This window comes from Scyliorhinus torazame, chromosome 8 (genome assembly GCF_047496885.1).
Source record: "Scyliorhinus torazame isolate Kashiwa2021f chromosome 8, sScyTor2.1, whole genome shotgun sequence".
In the NCBI taxonomy this organism is placed as follows: domain Eukaryota; kingdom Metazoa; phylum Chordata; class Chondrichthyes; order Carcharhiniformes; family Scyliorhinidae; genus Scyliorhinus; species Scyliorhinus torazame.
Window position 1 is genome coordinate 40,686,551 of NC_092714.1, and position 22,231 is coordinate 40,708,781.

At 45.1% G+C, this 22,231-nt stretch overlaps 1 protein-coding gene across 3 annotated transcripts in view; it reads right to left on the reverse strand.

Moving 5' to 3' along the window:
• Positions 1–1,114: 1,114 nt before the first annotated feature.
• The window catches only part of eva1c (eva-1 homolog C (C. elegans)), a 174,723-nt gene continuing 153,606 nt past the window's right edge, over positions 1,115–22,231 (reverse strand). For 2 of the 3 annotated variants that reach the window (XM_072513433.1, XM_072513432.1), the window contains exons 7-9: positions 13,849–13,923; positions 9,747–9,839; positions 1,115–2,930 (exon numbers count right to left, since the gene is read on the reverse strand). In XM_072513433.1, coding sequence (XP_072369534.1) covers positions 2,536–2,930; positions 9,747–9,839; positions 13,849–13,923 — 563 coding nt within the window. In that variant the 3' untranslated portion in view covers positions 1,115–2,535. Of the gene's footprint in view, positions 2,931–7,105; positions 7,188–9,746; positions 9,840–13,848; positions 13,924–22,231 lie in introns of all 3 variants that reach the window. The other variant, XM_072513434.1, reaches the window with a different exon arrangement.

A 22,231-nucleotide genomic window follows, 5' to 3' on the forward strand; every position in this document is an offset into this window, starting at 1 on the left:
GCTGTCATTGAGTGGTGCATGAACTGCTCAAAATGCATTCTGGTGGTGCCCTTGCAGTAAACCCCCCAGAGGGCCTGCTGTGCCCTCCGCAACCTGGCACAGCAGCGGAACGACACGGAGGAGAGGCATGCGGCCTCGTCTGAGGAGAAGGGTGGGCCAGAAGGGGCTGGAGGACGAGCCCGAGGAGGAACTAGGGGATGAAGGAAAGGTGGCAGCAAGGGTCCGAAATGGAAGGAGTACCAGGTAGACCGCCACCATCTCCAGATTTGCATAGAACGCGGTGGAACGGGGAATTGGACATTCTGAATTCTCCCTCTGTGTACCTGAACAGGTGCCAGAACGTGGTGACTAGGGGCTTTTTACAGTAACTTCATTGTAGTGTGACTTCTAATAGAGATTATTATTATTCTCTCTCCACAGATGCTGCCAGACCTTCCGAGTTTTACCAGCATTTCGTTTTTATTTCAGATTTCGAGCATCTGCAATATTTTGCCTTTATCTTAGATATACAGAGCAGGCTCGAAGGGCCAAATGGTCTACTCCTGCACCAATTTTCTCTGATATATTATATACAGTAGCACAGTGGTTAGCACTGTTGTTTCACAGCGCCAGAGTCCCAGGTTCGATTCCCGGCTTGGGTCACTGTCTATGTGGAGTCAACATGTTCTCCCTGTGTCTGCGTGGGTTTCCTCCTGGTGGTCCGGTTTCCTCCCACGAATCCCGTAAGAAGGGCATGTTAGGTAATTTGGACACTCTGAATTCTCCCTCTGTGTCCTCGAACAGGTGGGCGGAATGTGCTGATTAGTGGCTTTTACAGTAACTTCATTGCAGTGTTAATGTAAGCCTATTTGTGACAATGAATAATATTATTATTAAAATTCTTTTTTTTTTAAATTTAGTGTACCCAATTCATTTTTTCCAATTAAGGAGCAATTTAGCGTGGTTAATCCACCTATCCTGCACATCTTTGCGTTGTGGGGGCGAAGCCCACGCAAACACGAGGAGAATGTGCAAACTCCACATGGACGGTGACCCAGAGCCAGGATCGACCCTGGGACCTCGGCGCCGTGAGACTGCAGGGCTAACCCACTGCGCCATCGTGCTGCCCCCCGATTATTATTATTAAAACTAATTGGCGCATGATTATTTAAAACAACTGCAGAAAATTTTGGCTTTTGCTGCATCTCTCGTCATGCAGCTATCCTCCACAGTTTCCAGCTTTGGGGTAAAAGGGGACCTACAATATTTGACTGAAATACTGTACAAGATTGGAAAATAAAATTGGCTGCTGATTTTCCATCATAGTTCTCCATTTATGAGGCTTGCACTGAATGATACAGTGGAAAAAGCTGGGTAGATTTTTCCATATGTGATTTGGTAGACAATACACTCAAATTGTTCGATGCATATTTAAAAAACATAACAGAAAGTAAGTTCTGACTCTAAGTATATTCCTTAAACCACCTTCAGCAGCATGTGCACTTTGTCGAACACAACATGATATACAATGGGGACACATGATATTTAAATATCAACAGGTGTCCCAGCTCTTCAAACAAAGTATTATCATCAAATCTCAACTAGTGAAAAGAAAAGTGGCATTTTCATACAAATGAAGTAGACTGGAAGAATCAATATTTATATTGCTGCCTTTATGCAATCAGATATATTCAAAGTATTCAATGGCGATTTCTTATGATCTAAACAATAATTTTAGCAGAAAGCTCATTCATGGTAAGGTCATGGCACATTGAAACCATTCTCTGATCCACGGTAGCACAGCGGTTAGCACTGTTGCTTCACAGCACCAGGGACTCTGGTTCGATTCTCGGCTTGGGTCACTGTCTGTGCGGAGTCTGTACGTTCTCCCCGTGTTTGCGTGGGTTTCCTCCGGGTGCTCCAGTTTCCGCCCACTAGTACCGAAAGACGTGCTTGTTAGGCGAATTGGACATTGTGAATTCTCCCTCTGTGTATCCGAACAGGCGCCGGAATGTGGCGACTCGGGGCTTTTCACAGTGACTTCATTGCAGTGTTAATGTAAGCCTGCTTGTGACACTAATAAAGATTATTATTATTAGATTATTATTTTGTTCCTTTTATTCAGACTTTGAGTAAAATGTACAGCAATAAACCTAAGGAATCTGCTAATGGTCAAAGATTGAATACATCTGTTTTAGAATGGTTTTGTCAAATGACTAACCTCACCCAATTGGAATATTTTGATCTGTACAGTGTTTTCAAAATTTGTAATCTTACAGTAAACTCGATGAATTAGTAAATTGTTCACAGTGCTTTCCCTGAAGTTGAAGTCTGGCCAGAAGATTTCACCCTGTTAAAAATATTCATTTGTGACTTCACTTAATACATTTTACAGTGAGCAATTTCCTTCATAGAAGGAAGCTGTAACTAAATAAAGAGCACTAGAAATAAAAAATAAAAAGTACTTTGTAGTTATAATAAAGGCTATGTTGTGACATTGTCCACCATAGTAAATTGCCAATGCACCTAGACTGGTGATCTTGATACTCTTAGATATCAATAATACTGATTAAAATTTCTTATGACAGGCAGTTCTGAACCTCCATTCATCCAGATTTCCTGTATTATCCGATCTCGACGTTCTATCCGCTCAGCTATTTCTGCTGCTTCCACACTGTTGGATCCTAGCGTCCCATAAGGTTTTGTTAATCCTTCAAAAGTAAAATCCGAGGAACTTTCTTCATTATCATCACTACTTTCATCTTCATCACGGTTGTTGTCGCCCTCTTCCTCATCCTGACAACCGTCCACTTTCCTTTCATCAGAGTTACTTTTGCAAACTTTTCGCAGGTCTGGTCTGCAGGACACTCGAATCACTAACGCACAGAGTGTGAAGATCAAGCCGACACAGACACTGGATACAAACAATAAACCCACCAGTTCTGGGTGACCTGTAACAACACAAAAACATTGGGCTTACAAATGATACAAGCATCCTCGTTATAACTCAATTTATTTTAAAATGATGCAAAATTGCCCTTCAAAGATATGGAAATACTGTTCAATGTAATGAAATGACTGCAATTATAATTTGTGAAAAGCTGTTTGCTTAATTCAGAAGTCTAGACGTTCAAAGCAACTCTGGCTAGCATTGTATTGCAGTACTACGGTAGCTCCAGGCACACCTCAGGAAGGATAGATTGGATTTGGAGGCAATGCAGAGAAGATTCAACAGAACTATCCCAGGGTTAAAAGGATTAAGCTATGAGGGCAGGTTGCTGAGATGAGGTTTACATTCCCTGGACTGCAGAAGATTAAAAAGTGATTCAATCAAGGTGTTTAGGATGACTGCAGGATTTGATAGGGCAGATAGCGAATAACTATTTCCTCCAGTTGGGGGGAGCCCAGAAGAAGAAATATAATCTTAACATTAGAGCTAAGCCATCCAAGGGGATGTAAGAAAGTGTTCCTTGACACAAAGATCAGTGGGTGTTTGGAGCTCCCTTAAAAAGCTGTTACGGTTCGGTCAGTTTGAGAATTTCACAACGGGAGTTGATAGCCTTTGATAGGTTAAAGGCAATCCAAAGTGAATAAATAGAAAAGCTTTGATCGGTAAAATAAGGGGGGACTGACTCCACTGACAAGAAGATCAGGAACCAGGGGGCACAGATTTAAGGTAATTGAGAAAAGAACCCGAGGGGAGATGAGGAGAATTATTTGAAGCAGCAAATTGTTATGATTTGGAATGGCCTGTCAGGGTGCTGGAAGCAGATTCAATAGTAACTTTCAAAAGGGAAATTGGATATATGCTTGAAAAGGAAAAATCTGCAGGGCCACTGGAGGAAGAGCAAGGTGTTTAAAAGCTCTTTAAAAGTGCTGGCAGGGGCACAATGGGTTCCTCTGCTGCGTGACATAAGACATAGGAGCAAATTTAGGCCACTCGGCCTATCGAGTCTGCTCCGCCATTCAATCAAGGCTGATATTTTTCTCATCTCCATTCTCCTGCCTTCTCCCCACAACCCTTGATCTCCTTATTAATCAAGAACCGATCTATCTCTGTCTTAAAGACACTCAGTGATTGGCCTCCACACCATTCGGCGGCAAAGAGTTCCACAGATTCACCACCCTCTGACTGAAGAAATTCCTCCTCATCTCTGTTTTAAAGTTAAGACTCAGATCTGCCATGATTTTATTAACCGGCGAGGAACAGGCCTGAGAACTCAGTTACTTACTTCTGTTCCAATGCATCACAATCAATCCTTTAGTGAATTCCTATTTAGGCCCTTTCCAGTCGGGAAAAATAATCTGGATTGTGACTGGAATTCTTAGTCCAGGCTCCTTGAGGCCCGGTATAGATTCTGTAGTTCGAATAAAAAACACTTAAAATAAAAATAAACTGAATGAAAACTAAAAAAAAAAATCTTCTTTTCTCTGTGAGGGTTGTCAGACTTTGAAATTCTCTTTCCGAAATGGTGGTGTCAGGCAGAGTCCTTGACTATTTTTAAGGCGGAGGCGGGTAGATTCTTGATAAGCCGGGGGCGAAAGGTTATCGGCGGTAGGTCGGAATGTGAAGTTGAAGTTAAAGTCAGATCAGTCATGATCTTTTTGGTTCGGGCCTTGCTGCGGGCAACACTTCTGGACTTTTTCCTGCATCCTTCAGCTCAAAATTTTTTTTGCCACCCTAAATTACTGGAAGTGGAAGCTGATAACTGCTTGGGGAGGGCACAGGGCACCTGGGATCTCAGTGAACAGCAGGGATGACAGTATATCTCCTCAACCAACGTGGCTGACGGATTGAGGAGTAAACAGAGGACCAACTGAGAAGGAAGGTGAATTTCAGTGGGAGACGTCAAGTCAAATCAGATGCAGAAAGATAAATAGAGGAAAGATTGGATTAGGAGGGGGAGAGAAAAAACAGAAAGGAAAAGTAAGAAAGAAAAAATAAATTAAAATTCAACACTTTTAAATCCCCAAGACAATTAGCTACCTGAAGGAATGAGGTTCCACAGTTTAAACTATTCGCTTTCTGTGCCCGAAATCATTAATAATTGTTACTTGCTAAAGCAACACAAAAATGTAAGAAACAGGAGCACCAAAACGCAATATGGGCTATCCTGTCTTCTCTGCCATTCAATAAGATCATGATTGGCTTTTAACCTCTAATGCACTTTCAAGCCTATTTTTCATGTCCTTTGACTCCTTGGTGTCCAGATTCTATTGATCTCAGCCTTGTCACCTCCAACTCACCACCCCTCCCCAAACCCCCCCTCCCATGTACTCCTCATGGAGTCTTATAGACCTCATACCTACCCATGGCCCTTCCAAGTACATTCACCCAGTATACATCACGGACAGAACCGATGAGCAATATTGTAACAATGGCATGTGAGGAACCATTTTGAAGAAAAAAGCATCCCTTCACAAATCACCTTTGAAAAAAAACCTGTTGTTCCTACAACCCTATAAAGGTATAAACAGACAAACCATTAAACTATCAATAACAGAGACTTCAAAACCTCACCTCTTTGTCTTGTGCAAATAAAAATCAAGACATTGACAAAAGAGATCACAGAAACATGCATAATGAGGCCATCCAGTTCCATTGAAACAGTTCCTATACCTGTCTTCACTACGCATGCTTGTTTGAGAGCCCAGGTGCAGGTGCTCTGTTTTGGCAACTGGAGACAATTGTTTAATTGACATCTTTAACTGGTTATACTAAATTATTCTTTCTGTGATCTCTTTTGCCAATGTCTAAATGTTTATTTTCCCAAGGTTAAGGGGTATGAAGTGTTGAAGCCTCTGTTATTGATACATTAATGGTCTGTTTGATTGGCACTTTTATAGGGTAATAAAAAGAGTATTTTTTTCAAAGCAAGGTTTGTGAATGGGTGTTTACCTTTTTTCCAAATAGTTCCACACATTCCACTATTGCCATATGGATTGGTAGTTCTGTTATTATTTAAATGCTTGATTTGCATCCTCCCGAATGGGGTGGGTACCACACTGAGGCCGCCGGTATAGGATCAGAGCATTGCAACGGGAAACCCGTTTTTCCCTCAATGTTTCGTTCCCCGCCCGATCAGGAATTCCAATCGCAGGGGCGTTAAATGGAAAATCCACTCCCTTATCTTGTGTAGCAATCTTTTATGTGGTTCCTTATGTAGTTTTAGAAATTCAAAAAGCACTTCAGCTATTGGTTCTCCTTTATTCACCTTGCTTGCTACATCTTCTAGTAATTCTAATAAATTTGTCGAACACTATTCTCCTTTCACAAAAACATGTTGATTCGGCTTGATTCCATTATGATTTTCTAAATATCCTATTACTACATCCTTAATGATGGATTCCAGCATTATTCCAATGACAGATGTTAGGCTAACTGGCCAGTTTCCTGCTCTCTGTCTCGCTTCTTATTTGGATAGGGGCTTTACATTTGTGGTTTTTCAATCCTCTGGGACCTATGGGGCTGGATTCTCCGAATCTGAGGGTATGTCTGGAGGAAGTGTCTGGTTCTACGATGAAAAAAATTGGCGAGGCCCCATCTCCGATCCTGTGGCCTGCAGCGGTCGCCCCGTACAACATGGCGCCGGCCACGCACAGACCCGACCTGCCAGGTAGTGACCCCCTGGGCACCCACCCCCGGACCACCCCCCCCAGAAGTCCCCCCAGCCCTCGCCAAAGTCCCCCTGGTCAGTAGCATGGCTTCCCCCAGATTGTGGTGCCGCTGGACACTGTCCGCAGTCACCACGCCAGGTTGATGAAAACTGAGAACACAAGTGAACCGCGCCGCCGTGAACTCAGCCCATTGGCAGCGGAGCATCAGGGGAGGGCCTTCAGGTAATGCTCTGAGGCCGCCCCAACGGTGTGCGGCGCACTCCCCGATGATGTCGTTTTAGAGGGGGCGGAGCATCTGAAAACAGGCACCACCCCCGATTCGGTCGTAAAAAGGGATTCTCCGCCCGATCACTGATTCCGAAATTGGCTTTGGGGACGGGAGAATCCCGCCCATGGAATTTTGGAAGATTATAACCAATGTATTCACTACCAATACAGCCAAGGATGCAGGTCATCAGGTAAAGGGTATTTGGCAGCCTTCAGTCCCATTAACGTTCCTCATACTTACTTTTCTCTAGTGATAGTGATTGCTTTAATTGCCTCCCTCCCTTTTGCCCTTCCTTTCTGCTTGGGAGGCCTTTTATTGTTATCTACCATGCAAACAGATACAAAATACACATTCAATATCCCGTTACATCCTTTTCATAGCTTACTTTCCCACCAAATGTTGTATTGCCGCAAATTAGGTACGTTACAATTCTACCCCTTATCTCCCCTTATCTAAGTCATCAATACAGACTATTAGTGAGGCCCAAGCACTGATCCTTTCAGCACCTCTCAGGGTTGAGGGGCAGCATGACCATGAAAGGGGGGGTGGGATTGAGTGTGTGGGGGGGGGGGGGGGGGGGGGCCTTTGACAACCTCACAGCAGCATGTGGTCACCTGATGGGGGGGCGGGCGCTGCTACCAACGATTTGGTTTGGGGGGGGGACCTGATACCTGTGGGAGAATCTCTGCTGGTGAGTAGGGGTGAGTCGGGGTGGGGGAGGGCAGTGCAGAGGTGTATGGAGATCCGATCTCCGAGGAGCTAGCCAGGCCAGCGTCTTTAAGTCGAGCACTTCTCTTTCCCGGCAGGAAACACCCCAAGTTCCATAAAAAAATGACTAATTGTGGGTGGATTGTGATGGGAATCGTGCTGGGACAGTCAGTGGGATTCTCACCGGTTTTCCTGCCCAAAGCTACTCTTGAGGCGTGATTCTCCCAAAAGGGAACAAAGTCCCCTAGCGAGCACACTTAGCTGCATGTTTCCCGGCGCTCGCAGTGCGAGTGAGTTGTCACGGGGAAACGTATCTATTCAAAATACCAAAAGGCGATAATCACTCTAGAAGGTCATTTCATGGCCTTGTTTTGTCTTCAGTAGTAGCCATTAGGAAGTTCAAAGGCTAAACAAATTAAAAGTATCATATACCTCCTACTAATCTGAAATCAAAATATCCCCATTCTGTACTTATTTTTCAAAGACCATAGCAGCTTTTGGGGCTGAATCCAGGTTCTGTCTTCATATAATCATAGAATCTTACAGCAGAGTAGGGAGTCATTCATCCATCATTCAGTACTGGATGTTTAAAAGAGCTATCCATTTAATCCCATTGTTCTGTCCTTAATTCTTTTAAAAAGCCGATAATTATTTTTCAAAGTGACTAGTGATTATGCTTCCATCACTTTTGACTTAAGGCATTCAATGTCCCAGCAACTATTTGAGTAAATTTTAGTCTTAAGATTATGCTGTCAATAACTGCCTCACTCTTCAGTGGTTATAGTTTAACAGTTTTTCACTGTTTCCTTGCTAAAACTCTTTTTTTTTTTAACAAACATTTTATTAAGGCATTTATGGTTTTATAACAACAAAAGATACAGATACAAATGTAAACATAATTCAGTACATAACACCCTCCCAACCAACAACCATACCCCGCCAACATAGCTGATACAAACAATTCCCAAATTTCTCCATCTCCTTTTGTTGATCCCGCCGAAACTAAACTAAACAAACTCCCCCTACCCCCCTCATTCCCTAACACCCCCCCCCCCAACCCCTTATTGTATGTGCTAACAGTTCAGTTTTCCCCGAAGAAGTCGACAAACGGCTGCCACCTCCGGACGAACCCTAACATTGATTCTCTCAGGGCGAACTTAATTTTCTCAAATCTGAGAAACGCAGCCATGTCGCTAACCTATACCCGCGATTTTGGGGCTCCGAGTCCCTTCGCGATAATAGGATCCATCTCCGGGCTACCATGGAGGCAAAGGCCAAAACGTCAGCCTCTCTCGCCCCCTGGACTCTCGGGTCTTCCGACAGTCCAAAGGTCATCACCTCTGTACCCGGCCCCACCCTCGTTTGGACATGACATCGGCAAACCGCGGCCAGAATCCCCTAAGCTTCGGACATGCCCAAACATGTGGGCAAGATTTACGGGCCCTCCTGCACACCTCACAGAGCTGTCCTCTACCCAAAAAACCTGCTCATTCGGGCCACCGTCATGTGTGCCCGGTGAACCACCTTGAATTGTATCAGGCTGAGCCTGGCACATGATGAGGACGTGTTGACTCTGCTCAGAGCATCCTCCCACAGACCTGATTCCAGCTCCTTACCCAGCTCATCTTCCCACTTGCGCTTCGCATCCCCTATCTGGATTCCTTCTCACTCCATAAGCTCTTTATAAATTTCCGAGACCTTCCCCTCCCCCACCCCTGTTTTAGAAACTATCTTATCCTGTATCCCCTGTGGCGGCAGAAGCGGAAAAGTCGAAGCCTGCCTTCGCACAAAATCCCTCACCTGCAGATAGCGAAACCCATTCCCAGCCGGCAATTCGAACTCCTCCTACAAATCCTCTAAACAAGGAAATCTCCCATCGACAAACAGATCCCCCAGCCTCTCAATACGTGCTCTCTGCCACCTACGAAACCCTCCATCCAACCTCCCTGGGACAAACCGGTGATTGCCACAAATTGGAGCACACACCGACGCTCCCTCCACTCCCATATGCTTCCGCCACTGTCCCCAAACTCTCAGAGCCGCCTCCTTGCCAAAACTCTTAGTAATTTTGATCAATTCTAGAAGATCTTAAAGGCTCATCCACATCGAATTGCCACGAAACACAGCATTACCCCAATATCAATTAACATACGGCAAAATGCTGTATACCTACTTTTGATGTAAGCTAACATAACCAGAGCGCCGATAACAATTTTGCCGCCTTTCATTGAGAACCTGGATTCTTGAGGGTCCACGGAATTATTGGCTATTGATGCAAAAAGATTAAAAAAGACATTGTAACCAAATAGCTTGTACCTCAAACTGCTTTCTATGTAATTAATAACTTTAAAGTGCAGTGACAGCCAATACATTGACAAACATGGCATCCAGCAGGATTCCACAGTGAGGTGAATCATCAGCTAATCTGACTTTTTTTTCTGTAGTGGTGGTCAACTTCAGGCTGGATGCTGGAAAACTACTTACTCTTCTTTGAATAATGTCACAGGATCTTTAGTGTTCATCAGAACCACAGAGACAAGGAGAGTTATTGTAAGGTGGTGAAACAGAAAGATTACCTTTAGATGCTTTGAGCACACAGAACATGCAAGAGCTTCACGAGAGATTGAAAAGCCATATCGAACAGGTTCTTGCTGGAGGTGGAGGACAAGTGTGAACGGTGCCAGGGAGGCCCGGCCAACCACACCCACATGTTCTGGGCCTGCCCCAGACTTGTCGGGTTCTGGACAGCCTTCTTCAAGGCAATGTCCAAGGCTGTGGAGGTGAGGGTGGAGCCGTGCCTGAGAGTGGCAGCCTTCGGGGTGTCGGTACAACCAGAACTACACATGGGGAAGAGGGCCGATGACCTTGCTTTTGCTTCCTTAATCGCACGCTGGAAAATCCTGCTTGGCTGGCGATCAGCAGTGCCACCCACAGCTGCAGACTGACTGGCAGACCTGTCGGAATTTCTCCACCTGGAGAAGATCAAATATACCATCCGAGGGCCGGACAGGGGCTGCCACAAAGCTTGGCGGCTATTCATTAGCCTGTTCCACGACCTGTTTGAGGCCAATAACGGATAGGAAGGGAGGGGGCCAATGAGGGCGGACAGGACCAGACAGAACAGATAGGAACAACGGGGGGGGGGGGGGGGGGGGGGGGGGGGACAAGGGGAAAGAGCGAGGAGGGGGTCAGAGAACCCCCCCTCAACAAAGCCAAAGGGGCAACAGAAACAGATACAAAGAGAGACTACAACATCGGAACTAGGGGGCATAGCCTCAAAATAAGGGGAAGTAGATTTAGGACTGAGTTTAGGAGGAACTTCTTCACCCAAAGGGTTGTGAATCTATGGAATTCCTTGCCCAGTGAAGCAGCAGAGGCTCCTTGATTAAATGTTTTTAAGATAACGATAGATAGTTTTTTGAAGAATAAAGGGATTAAGGGTTATGGTGTTCGGGCCGGAAAGTGGAGCTGAGTCCACAAACGATCAGCCATGATCTCATTGAATGGTGGAGCAGGCTCGAGGGGCCAGATGGCCTACTCCTGCTCCTAGTTCTTATGTTCTTATGTTCTTATCTATGACGGAAGGGCTCAAGATGGAGCCTGAATAATAATAAGGGTGATGGGGATGGGGGGGGGGGGGGGGGAGAAGGGGGAGCAAGGGAGAGTGAGGGGAGGGCCGATGAAAGGGGAAGATGTAAATTGTACATAAGAACCAGCTTACTCACCTACTGTACAGTGTACATATGTAAAATTAAATTAAAATATTTTTTTTTAAAAGGGAAAGTAAGAAAAGCCAGGACAATAACGGTATTGGGATACAGCCCTCAATTTCATGCGGAATTCCCACCCAGCCCATTAGAGGTCCATCAGATTCTCACATAATGGAAAGCCATCTCTTAAAGTTAGGGTAAATCTTTCATTCTCCTGCCACTCTATTTAAAGGTATATGGATCAAATTCAGTGCCTTCCTCTCACTGGAGTAATTGACAGGGGCAAAAAAGTCCAAGGCATGGCAGAGAAACCCGATTGCATCAGATCTGCTACTACCTGAGCAGTTATTGCATACAGCGATGCAAAAGTCACATTTTTACGACATATATTTTCGGCAAAATTTTAAGGGTTGACTTTTATACAAATAACATTTTTGAGAGGTTCTTTGTGCCCACGCAGCATGAAACAAAGACCTAAACAACATCTTGAGTGAAATTCAAAGAACAGAGACATTGGAGCCTGTTAGCTTCCATACTGCATATGCTTCCTGACTCTGTGCTCGCATAGCAACCAAATATCCAGTATACAACGGGATTGCCAGTCAGGCATGTTGAAAAACAGGAGCTGAGACTCCCAAAGTCGAAAGGGCCGTCATCAAACTGGCTTAGAAAGTTCACATCATGTTGAAGCTAAACAAACCCCTCCTTCAAACAGAAGGAGATTGCCTGGGAGTAGGAGTTCACCACTTCCTCCGTCTCCGGAATCATCAAGAAGAGGAGGGTACAGGGGAATGGCTGCATGATGGGGGGGGGTTGTGGAGAGAACCTGGGGTACAAGTACAGGGACGCGGGAAAGAACTAACCCATCGATGAAGCCCTGCTTAGCTAGCTCTGGGTGCCCAGCCAGTAGAAAAGCTCAATTTCTTGAGCAGGGATGATGGCCAAAGGCTCTCCATGGAAATAGTGATCAAATTTACACCCACTAATGAGTGAGTGTGCCGGTGGAAGAACCATGACAACATTTACTACAAGAGCGCATTGAAGAATAAGAGTGAATGCAGGGGAATGAGCAGTTTCTTCAGTTTTAGACTTTAGTTCCTCACGATAAAAAAAACTATCTCTAGCTCACATGAAGCAATCTATAGAGTTGGTACCTGTAGTATTGGCCTGCCCGGTTTAAAGCTGCATTGAAAAACTTAGTCGACCTTTACATAAAGAATGTGAAAAATTATGAACTTTTAAGGCAGGGTCTACTTTTACCAGAGATCGACTTTTGCATGGGTATATGCGCTATGCCTCCAGGTTAAGGCACAGCAACCAGGCAATGTCAGAGGCAGTCACATTAGACTCAAAACATTAACTCAGTTTCTCTCTCCATAGATGCTGCCAAACCTGCCGAGCTTTTACAGCACGCTCTGTTTTATCTCAGAGGAGAACTTCATTCACAGATTCAACAGGAGCTGTTCCAGAACATCGACAAGGACACCTGCAGCCAAAACTGCACGCATTTTTCTGTGCTCCTCAGAGTATATCCACACTATAAGCTAATGTGCTGTAAACAGGTAGAATGTTGCCACAGTTCTAGAGGCCCATAGGCTGCTCTCCCCTTTGAGAGCTGACTGGTGGTTATTTAACCTGAGGGTGAGCACATCTCAGGTGAAGGACAAGGTTGAGAATGCTGGGCCTTCATAAATAACCTCAGCCAGTAGGGGAATTGAATCTGTGCTGGTGACGTCGCTCCACATCATGAACCAGCCGTCCAGCCAAATGACCCCTGTAGATATATCAAACAGGTGACTGACGTGCCATTCCTGGTCAATAAGCATAGTAGTGCTTCCACCCTGATGCGCTGAATATTTTGCTGGTGCTGGGGATTCTGCTCATCTGTTGCCGAACTGGTAGTAACCCTGCTTCACATCCACGGGTGGGGCCTGACTCTACAGCCCTCAGCACTTCCTGGGATTTAGGAAACCAAGGACGGGAATCCCACCCACTAAAAACTGCAAGTTAGAGGCTGGCAGTTCTCCATTACTCTCAGCACCCACAGGGCATACTGCTGTTCATGCTCCAAGCACTTCAGGGATCGTCACTGAATCCGTGAACACAAGTGAGTGAGGGTAGGATGGTGGTCACCGGGTGGTGGGGGAGGTCAGAGACAAGCTTGGCTTTTAGTACTCCCCTCCCACCTCCTCTTCCCGATGCTGGGTCCCTCGATCGGGCACTAGGTGCCTGACAACAACATTGATGGGCCGCAGTGTGGCCTTCCAGAGTTATGGAAGAACCATGTGACTCCCATTTAATCCCTGAATCACCACTAAATTCCGGGACTCTTGGTAAACTGACACATGGCCTCTCCCATGATTAGCCCAGCCACCACGCATCCCTCTGCGACAGGCTGGAATAAATTCCACCCCATGTATCGAAATGGCTTGTGCGCGCACCTACCTTTCACTTCTTGGTTAACAATTTCCAAATAATGTATTGAAGAATCACAGTAAATGTTCCAAATCCCAGCACCATAAACGATTGGGCTGTTATAGAATTGGCAATAGGTGGTAGACCTACCATTTTCATTATAAACCCATGAGGGTGTGAAACCAGAGAAACCTGGATCAACTTCCTGTAGCAACAAGTTGGAAACTGGAAAAGAACGTGAAAAGAAGCTTCAGTTATATTAAAAAACAGTAATTACAGCCTTTGTTCCTTAATGTAACCACACAATAATTTGCAAACCAAACAGTAGCACAGATTGTCTTCTATTGGTATATTTTAGGCCCATTGGAACTTTTAAAATCAGTTGTTTCTTCAGGTTCTACATTACTGGTCAATATAAGTGATCCTTATATTCCTTATTAACCAGAGTGACATTTTTAATGCTGAAAACCTGGTTAAACATTAGCGTTACCTAGAGATTATAACATGGGAACAGGAGTAGGCCATTCAACCCTTTGAATCTGACCCGCCATTCAATAAGATCATGGCTGATCTGTGGCCTAACTCTATATACCTGCCTTTGGCCCATGTTCCTTCATATCTTTGCTGCACAAAAATCTATCTAGCTCATATTTCAAGTTAACAACTGTTCTATTTTCAACCGCTGTTTGTGGGAGAGAATTCCAAAACTCTACCGCCCTTTGCATGAAGTAATGCTTCCTAACATCTCGCCTGAATGGTCTCGCCCTGATGTTTAGACTATGTCCCCTAGTTTTAGAATCTCCAACCAGTTAAATGGGTTATCTTTATCTACCCAGTGTTTTCCTGTTCACATCTTGAAGACTTCGATCTGATCACCCCTTAACCTTCTGCATTCTAGCAGAAACAGGCCTAATTTGTGTAATCTCTCCTCATAACTCAACCCCTGCAGTCCAGGTATCATATTTGTAAACCTATGTTGCACTCCCTCCAAGAGTCAAAATATCCTTCCTAAGGTGGTGCCCAGAACTGCTCACAATACCCCAGGTGGAGTCTAACCAGGGTTTTGTATAGCTGCAGCATAACGTTATACTCCAATCCTCGAAATATAAATGCTAGCATTCCATTAGCCTTTTTGATTATTTTCTGCACTTGTTCGTAGCATTTTAAAGAACTATGAACCTGAATCCCCCATTCTCTTTGGACATCCACTGTACTAAACCTCTTCCCATTTTGAAAGCTCCCTGCTCTATCCATCTTTGGTCCAAAATGGATAACCTCTCACTTGCTACATTGAATTCCAACTGCCACACTTTTGCTCATTCACCTAGTCTGGCAAATATCCTTGCAATCTTATGCTATCATCTCGACTGTCCTAACTTTGTATTATCAGCAAATTTGGATATATGACTTTCTGTGCCATCATCCAAGTCATTCATGAATAATGTGAATAATTCAGACCCCAACACAAATCCCTGTTGTACACCCCTAGTCACATCCTGCCAATTAGAGTACTTACCCATTATCCGCACTCTCTGTCACCTGCCATTCAACCAATTTCCTAACCATGTCAACTCCGTGGGCTTCCATTTTAGTTAACAGTTCTTTTATATGGGACTTCATCAAATGCCTTCTGGAAGTCCATATAAAGAACATCCATAGACATGCCCCTGTCCTGTCCACAATCTTACTCACCTCTTCAAAATATTCAATGAGATTTGTCAGGCATGACAAATTTGTCTGGGCAGCATGGTAGCACAAGTGGATAGCACTGTGGCTTCACAGCGCCAAGGTCCCAGGTTCAATTCCCCGCTGGGTCACTGTCTATGCAGAGTCTGCACGTTCTCCCCGTGTCTGCGTGGGTTTCCTCCGGGTGCTCCGGTTTCCTCCCACAGTCCAAAGACGTACAGGTTAGGTGCATTGGCCATGATAATTTGTCCTTAGTGACCAAAAAGGTTAGGAGGAGTTATTGGGTTACGGGGAAAGGGTGGAAGTGAGGGCTTAAGTGGGTCGGTGCAGACTCGATGGGCCGAATGGCCTCCTTCTGCACTGTATGTTCTATGACTTTCCCTTCACGAATCCATTCTGGCTCTCCCTGATCGACCAAAATGTTTTGAGGTGTTCAGCTATCCTATCCCTGAAAATTCCAGCTATTTCCCCACCACAGGCTAACTGGTCTGCAATTCCCTGGTTTCCCCCTTTCACCCTTCTTAAAAAGTGGAGTGACATGTGTAATTTTCTAATGCACAGGGACTAGTCCTGGATCTAGGCAACTCCGAAAGATTGCAATTAATATATCAGCTCCATACAACAGCTACTGAGACTCTGCATGCACTGCCATGTACAGGCTGAAGAACATTCCAATAAAACAAGGCATAATTTCAAATGTGGAACTGGTTTATGTTACCTAAAATAAACAAATGAACATTATATAGTTTGCACAGAAACAGCAGGTTTTCTATGCAAACATATATCAGTTATGAAAAATAATCAGTCTGCAACTTAATTATGTTTCTAAATATAGCCTCACTTTACAAGGCAACGTTGTGATCTTTTAAAAATGTAATAAACTGCTACTGATGTCTGATTTAACTCAGCTTATTTACTGCTGAATTGTTCATCCATGCCTTTGTCTCATCCAGATTCAATTACTCCAAGATTACTGCGGATGCTGGAATCTGAAACAAAAACAGAAAATACTGGACAATGTCAGCAGGTCTAACAGCATTTGTGGAGAGAAAAGGGAGCTAATGCTTCGAGTCAACCAGACTCGAAACGCTTTGACAAAGAGTCATCCAGACTCGAAACGTTCGCGCCTTTTTCTTTCCACAGATGCTGTCAGACCTGCTGAGATTGTCCAGTATTTTCTGTTTAAGTTTCAATTACTCTGATACTTTTCTGGCCAGCTTCCTATCCTTATACTCCAGAAACCTCAGCTCATGCCTCCATTCTGCTGCCCGTATCCAATCTCTGACTAAGTTTGCATCCCTCACTGGTCCCCCAACATCTTCATTTACAATTATCAACGCTATGGCGAAACCGTTCATAACTTCACCCATTGCCCGCATCCCCCCCACCCCCACCGCCCCACACCACCGATCTCTGTAACCGTTTCAAAAATAATGTATCCTGTCTTTGAACCTCCTGTTCCTTTGGGATGAATTTTAACTTGTGGGGGCATGAGAGTTTGGGTGCAGGAAGGGGTTAAACGTGTGAAAATTTAGAGCATATTGGAAACGGCTCAAATCCCTGACCTTTCCATGTAACTTGAACGCACTGGGGTGCGTTGCAGCATTCCCCTTTGGGAATGCTAGGCAGTCAGTTTTAGTATCTCAATCAATCAGCTAGAATGATTTGACAATGGCGTTTGGGATTTAACGGTGGGTGCAGGGGATTCCCATGTATCTTGGCACTCACCAGTGACAGCAAGGTGAGAACACAGTGACAATTAAGGATGTGACAGCGACAGACACCAATTAGTTCTGAAGCCTCATAACTGATTTCTTGCCTTACTGAATTTTCTTTTCACAGTACTTAAGCTGTCACAACGTTAGAGCTTTGCACATCTGTGGCGGGATTCTCCGTTCTCCCAGCCACGTGTTTCTGGGTGGCGCGCTGTTCGCTGGCGGCGGGATTCTCACTTCCCGTCGCTTGTCAATGGGATTTCCCATTGAAGCCACCCCACATCGCTGGAAACCCCCGTGCGTGGGTGCACTGCCAGCGGGGAAAGAGAATGCCAACGGCTGGAGAATTCCATCCCTGACCTCCAATTTGAAGCTGCGGTCTCTCAGATCAGCATGGTTTCCACTCGCACTGTTTTACTTTGGACCGCAGATGAGGGCTGAGATGACCAACAGCACCAGTCGCAGCAGGGAGAGCACCAGCAGGACTAACAGCATCTTGCTCCTTACACACCTACTGCTCCAAGGAAGTAGAGAGCGACAGCTTGAGAGAAGCCATATCAGCCAAGCCGGATGAGCTTTCTCGATATGTTGCAACACCAGGTACCTCAGGAGATTCAAGGTCAGGCATCAGGTGGTGGCAGATATTTGATTCCCGGCTTGGGTCACTGTCTGTGCAGAGTCTGCACGTTCTCCCCGTGACTGCGTGGGTTTCCTCCGGGTGCTCCGATTTCCTCTTGCAGTCCAAAGATGTGCAGGTTAGGTGGATTGGCCATGATAAATTGCCCGTTAGTGTCCAAAAAGGTTAAGTGGCGTTACTGGGTTACGGGGATAGGGTGGAGGCGTGGGCTTAAGTAGGGTGCTCTTTCCAAGAGCTGGTACAGACTCGATGGGCCGAATGACCTCCTTCTGCACTGTAAATTCTACGATTCTGATATGTCCTGCCCACAATAAGTCAGACAAATCCCAATTTTTCTACTCTCAATCATTACCAAAGTAATAGGAAGTGTCACTGACAATGCTAACAAGCTTCATCTACTCACCAGTAACATGCTCACCATGCTCAGTTGAGTTCAGCCAAAACCAATTAGCTCCAGACCTTAATATAGTCTTGAACCAAATTTGGACAAGAGAGCTGAATTTCAGCGCTCTAAGTGAGTATTTCACTGAATGTAGCATCAGGGAGCCTCAGTAAAACTGAAGTCAATGGGAATTAGGGGAAAACAGGAAAAATCTCCTCTGGGTGGAGTCATATCTAACACAAATGGCGATGGTTCTCATTGTTGGCAGCCAATCACTTCATCCCTAGGACAACTCTGCAGGAATTCATCAGGACAGTGCCCTAACCCCAAGGTTCTTCAGCTGCTCCATCACTGGCCTTCCCTCTGTCATGTCAGAAGAGAGGATATTTTCTAATGATTGCAGTTTTCAGTCTCCTTCATAACTCCTCACATAATGAAGTAGTGCATATGTAGCAAGATCTGGACAATGTTCAGGTTTGGACTGGTAAGTAGCAAATTTGCACAATACAAATACCAAGTAATGATTAACAAGACAGAGTCTAATCATCTTCTCTAGATAATCAATGTCATTGCTGTTTTGTTATGTTTCCTTTGTAACATAAGCGGCTTCCTTGTGTTGCATTTGTCAAGGAAGGTCGAGACGTGTAAATAACTTCAACTCATTTATTTACACTATGTACACTTTTAGAACTTGAGTTCGACACTACTGCTAATCCTATTGTAGCTACCTAAACTGACTAACCAGCTGCTGTCTTCCACGTGGTGGGTGTAATACTGAATCAACCCTGTGCCTCTCCTCACTGACTGTCTCCACTGGCCGAAGGGGGCTGATCATGTGTGTGGTGTCCTTTATGTATGGGTTGGTGTAATGCCCCCCTGTGGTCGTGTCACCTCCTTGTGTATCGTGAATGTCCATTGGTCGCCTCCCATGTAACTTATCTATTGGTTGAGTGTGTGTGTGTGATGTTTCTGGTGCTCCCTCTAGTGTCTGTCTAGCTTACATGTATTTACAGTGATGCACATCACCACAATTGCCATCACTGAATTCCTCACAATCAACGTCCTGAGAGGTTGGGGGATGGGGTGGACGAAGTTAGAGTTCAGAGGTGGGAAGGTCAGATTGGTGGGGAGTGGTGGTACAGGAGGTCGGGGGGCAGGGTGGTGGTGGGAGGACTGACGTTTGGTGGGGGACGGGTCGGGCTCATAGGTTGGAGGACAGGATTGGGTTGGGGATAGGTCGGGTGGGATGAGGGGGGTCGATCGGGTCGATCAAGAAGCTCAATGCCATTCAAAACAAAGCAGTCTGTTTGATTGACATTCCATCCACCACCTCAAGAATTCACTCTCGTCAACACTGGAGCACAGTGGCAGCAGTATGTAACCTCTGCAAGATGTACTGCAGCAAGTCAAAAAGGCTCTTTAGACATTACCTTTCAAATCCATGATGTCTATCACTTAGAAGGAAAAGGGCAACAGGCGCATGGGAGCACCACCAGCTGCAGGTTCCCCTTCAAGTAAGACACTATTCTCACTCGGAACCGTTAGGGTGAGCCTTCATTGTCACTGGGTCAAACTCCTTGTACTCCCTACATAACAGCATTGTCACTATAACTATCACCACATGGACTCCAGCCACTTGAAAAGGCGATTCATCATCATATTCACAAAAGCAAGCGGGGTGGACAATAAATGCTGGTCCTGCTAACAAAAGTCACACGCCATAGTTGACTAAAAAGTCTATTGTGGAACTTCACTGACTATGCTCAACAAACACCATTGGTGAGGAGTCACTGGGAAAACTTGGCTTAGTCACCATTACCGAGGAGGGGATTGAAGAGGATCTGGTCCTCAACTAGAGGAAGAGCAGTCAACAAACGCTGGCTCAGATAGTGATGTGGGAGAACAATCCCAGTTTATTTAATCTCTCCTCATAGCTAATACTCTCCAGACCAGGCAACATCCTGGTAAACCATTTCTGTATTCTCTCCAAAGCCTCCACATCCTTCTGGTAGTGTGGTGACCAGAATTGGACACAGTATTTCAAATGTGGCCTAACCAACGTTCTATATAACTGCAACATAATTTTCAAGCTTTTATACTATATACCCCATCCTATGAAGGAAAGCATGCCATATGCTTTCTCTAACACCATTTCCACCTGTGCTGCTACTTTTAAGGATCTGTGGATCTGCACGCCCAGATCTCCCCCCTGTGTGTCTATGTTCCTGATGGTTCTGCCATTTATTTTATAGCTCCCACCTGAATTGGATCTACCAAAATGCATCACCTCGCATTTGTCCGGGTTAAATTCCATCTGCCATTTCTCTGCCCAATTTTGCAGCCCATCTATATCCTGCTGTATTCTCTGACAATCTTTATCACTATCCGCAACGGACCCGACAATTCTCCAGCCATATCCGCAGGTAAAGCTGCGTGCCGGCTGGGTATTTGCCTACCTTAAATGCTTTTTAACACACCTAACACTTCCTCCTTCGTAATAACGACCTGTTCTAAAGTATTTACACATCCCTCTGAGACACCACCAATCAACGTGTCCCTCTCCTTTGTGAATACCGATGCAAAATACTCATTAAGGACCTCACCTACTTCCTTTGATTCTACACATAATTTCCCTCCTTTGTCCTTGAGTGGACCAACTCTTTCTCTAGCTACCCTCTTGTTCCTATTATATACGTATAAAATGCCTTGGGATTCTCCTTAATCCTGTCTGCCAAGGACATTCCGTGACCCCTCTTTGCCCTCCTAACCTCCTCAAGTGCTTCATCTGTTTTTAGTTGCCTAGACTACACGTATGCATCCTTTTTCTTTTTGACTAGACTCGCAATTTCCCTGGTCATCCACGGTTCCTGAATCCTGCCTTTCCTGTCCTTCCTTTTTACCGGCACTCCCTATCCTGCACTCCCAACAACTGCTCCTTAAAAGACTCCCACATGCCAAATGTGGATTTACCCTCAAACAGCCTCTTCGCAACAACAGCTTCCAAATCCTGCCTAATCTGGTTGTAGCCTTCTCCCAATTTAGCACCGAAACCTTAGGCCAACACTCGTCCTTTTCCATGAGTATCCAAAAGCTTACGGAATTGAGGTCACAGTTCGCCACATGTTCCCCCACTGCAACTTTGATGACCTGGCCAGGCTCGTTCCCTAGTACTAGGTCCAATACAGCCCCCTCTCTAGTCGGACTATCCACATACTGTTCCAAAAAACCTTCTTGCACACACGTAACAAATTCACACCATCCAGATCCCTAGCCCTAATGGATTTCCAGTCAATATGAGGAAAATTAAAGTCTCCCACTACAACAACCCTTTATTTCTACATCTATCTGTATGTGCAGGCATGTCCAAATGGAGCTTCTAGCTAACTGGAGTCTGGAGTTGGAGCAGAGGGTAGACTCATTGTGGAGCATGTTGAGGAAGTTGGGGGCAGCATGTTTAATGAGGTGGTCACACCGCAGGTGAGGATTGCACAGACAGAAAGGGAATGGGTGTCCATCAGGAACAGTAAAAGACTCAGAAAGGGAGTACAGGAGTCCCCTGTGGTCATCCCCCTTACAAATAGATATATTGCTTCAGAAATTGGACGGGGTGATGGCTGTAGTGATTGTACATCTGTACATACATCTGCACATACACCAGGGACTACAGACAGATGTAACAGCCACAGCATCATTAGAGGGCAGCATCTGAGACAGGTATAAAGGGTCCAGCCCAAGGAAGGATCCGCCTCTTTCAGAAGCACAGGGCTAGTGAGCAGCAGCAGACCGGGACAGCTCAGCATAGGCAGTTTACCTTAGCTTCACTGGTCATACCTCTTGACTGTATTATATCTAGTTAGGCTCTAGAAACAGAACAAACCCACTGAATAAAGTATTTGTGTTAACTGGAAGTCTACAATCTTTATTCAGACTTAGAGAATAACATATGGTACCCGGAGTGATTTCAGAAAGCTAGCTAGACACCAGCAAGAGAAGAAAAACCAAAACCAGATATTTGAATGTGGAAGACTTCGCAGCAAGTGGATCCTCGACGACTAACTGATTCGATGGAACTTGTTGGAACTCCATGGCAGCTGGAAACAACCGGTAATTTAA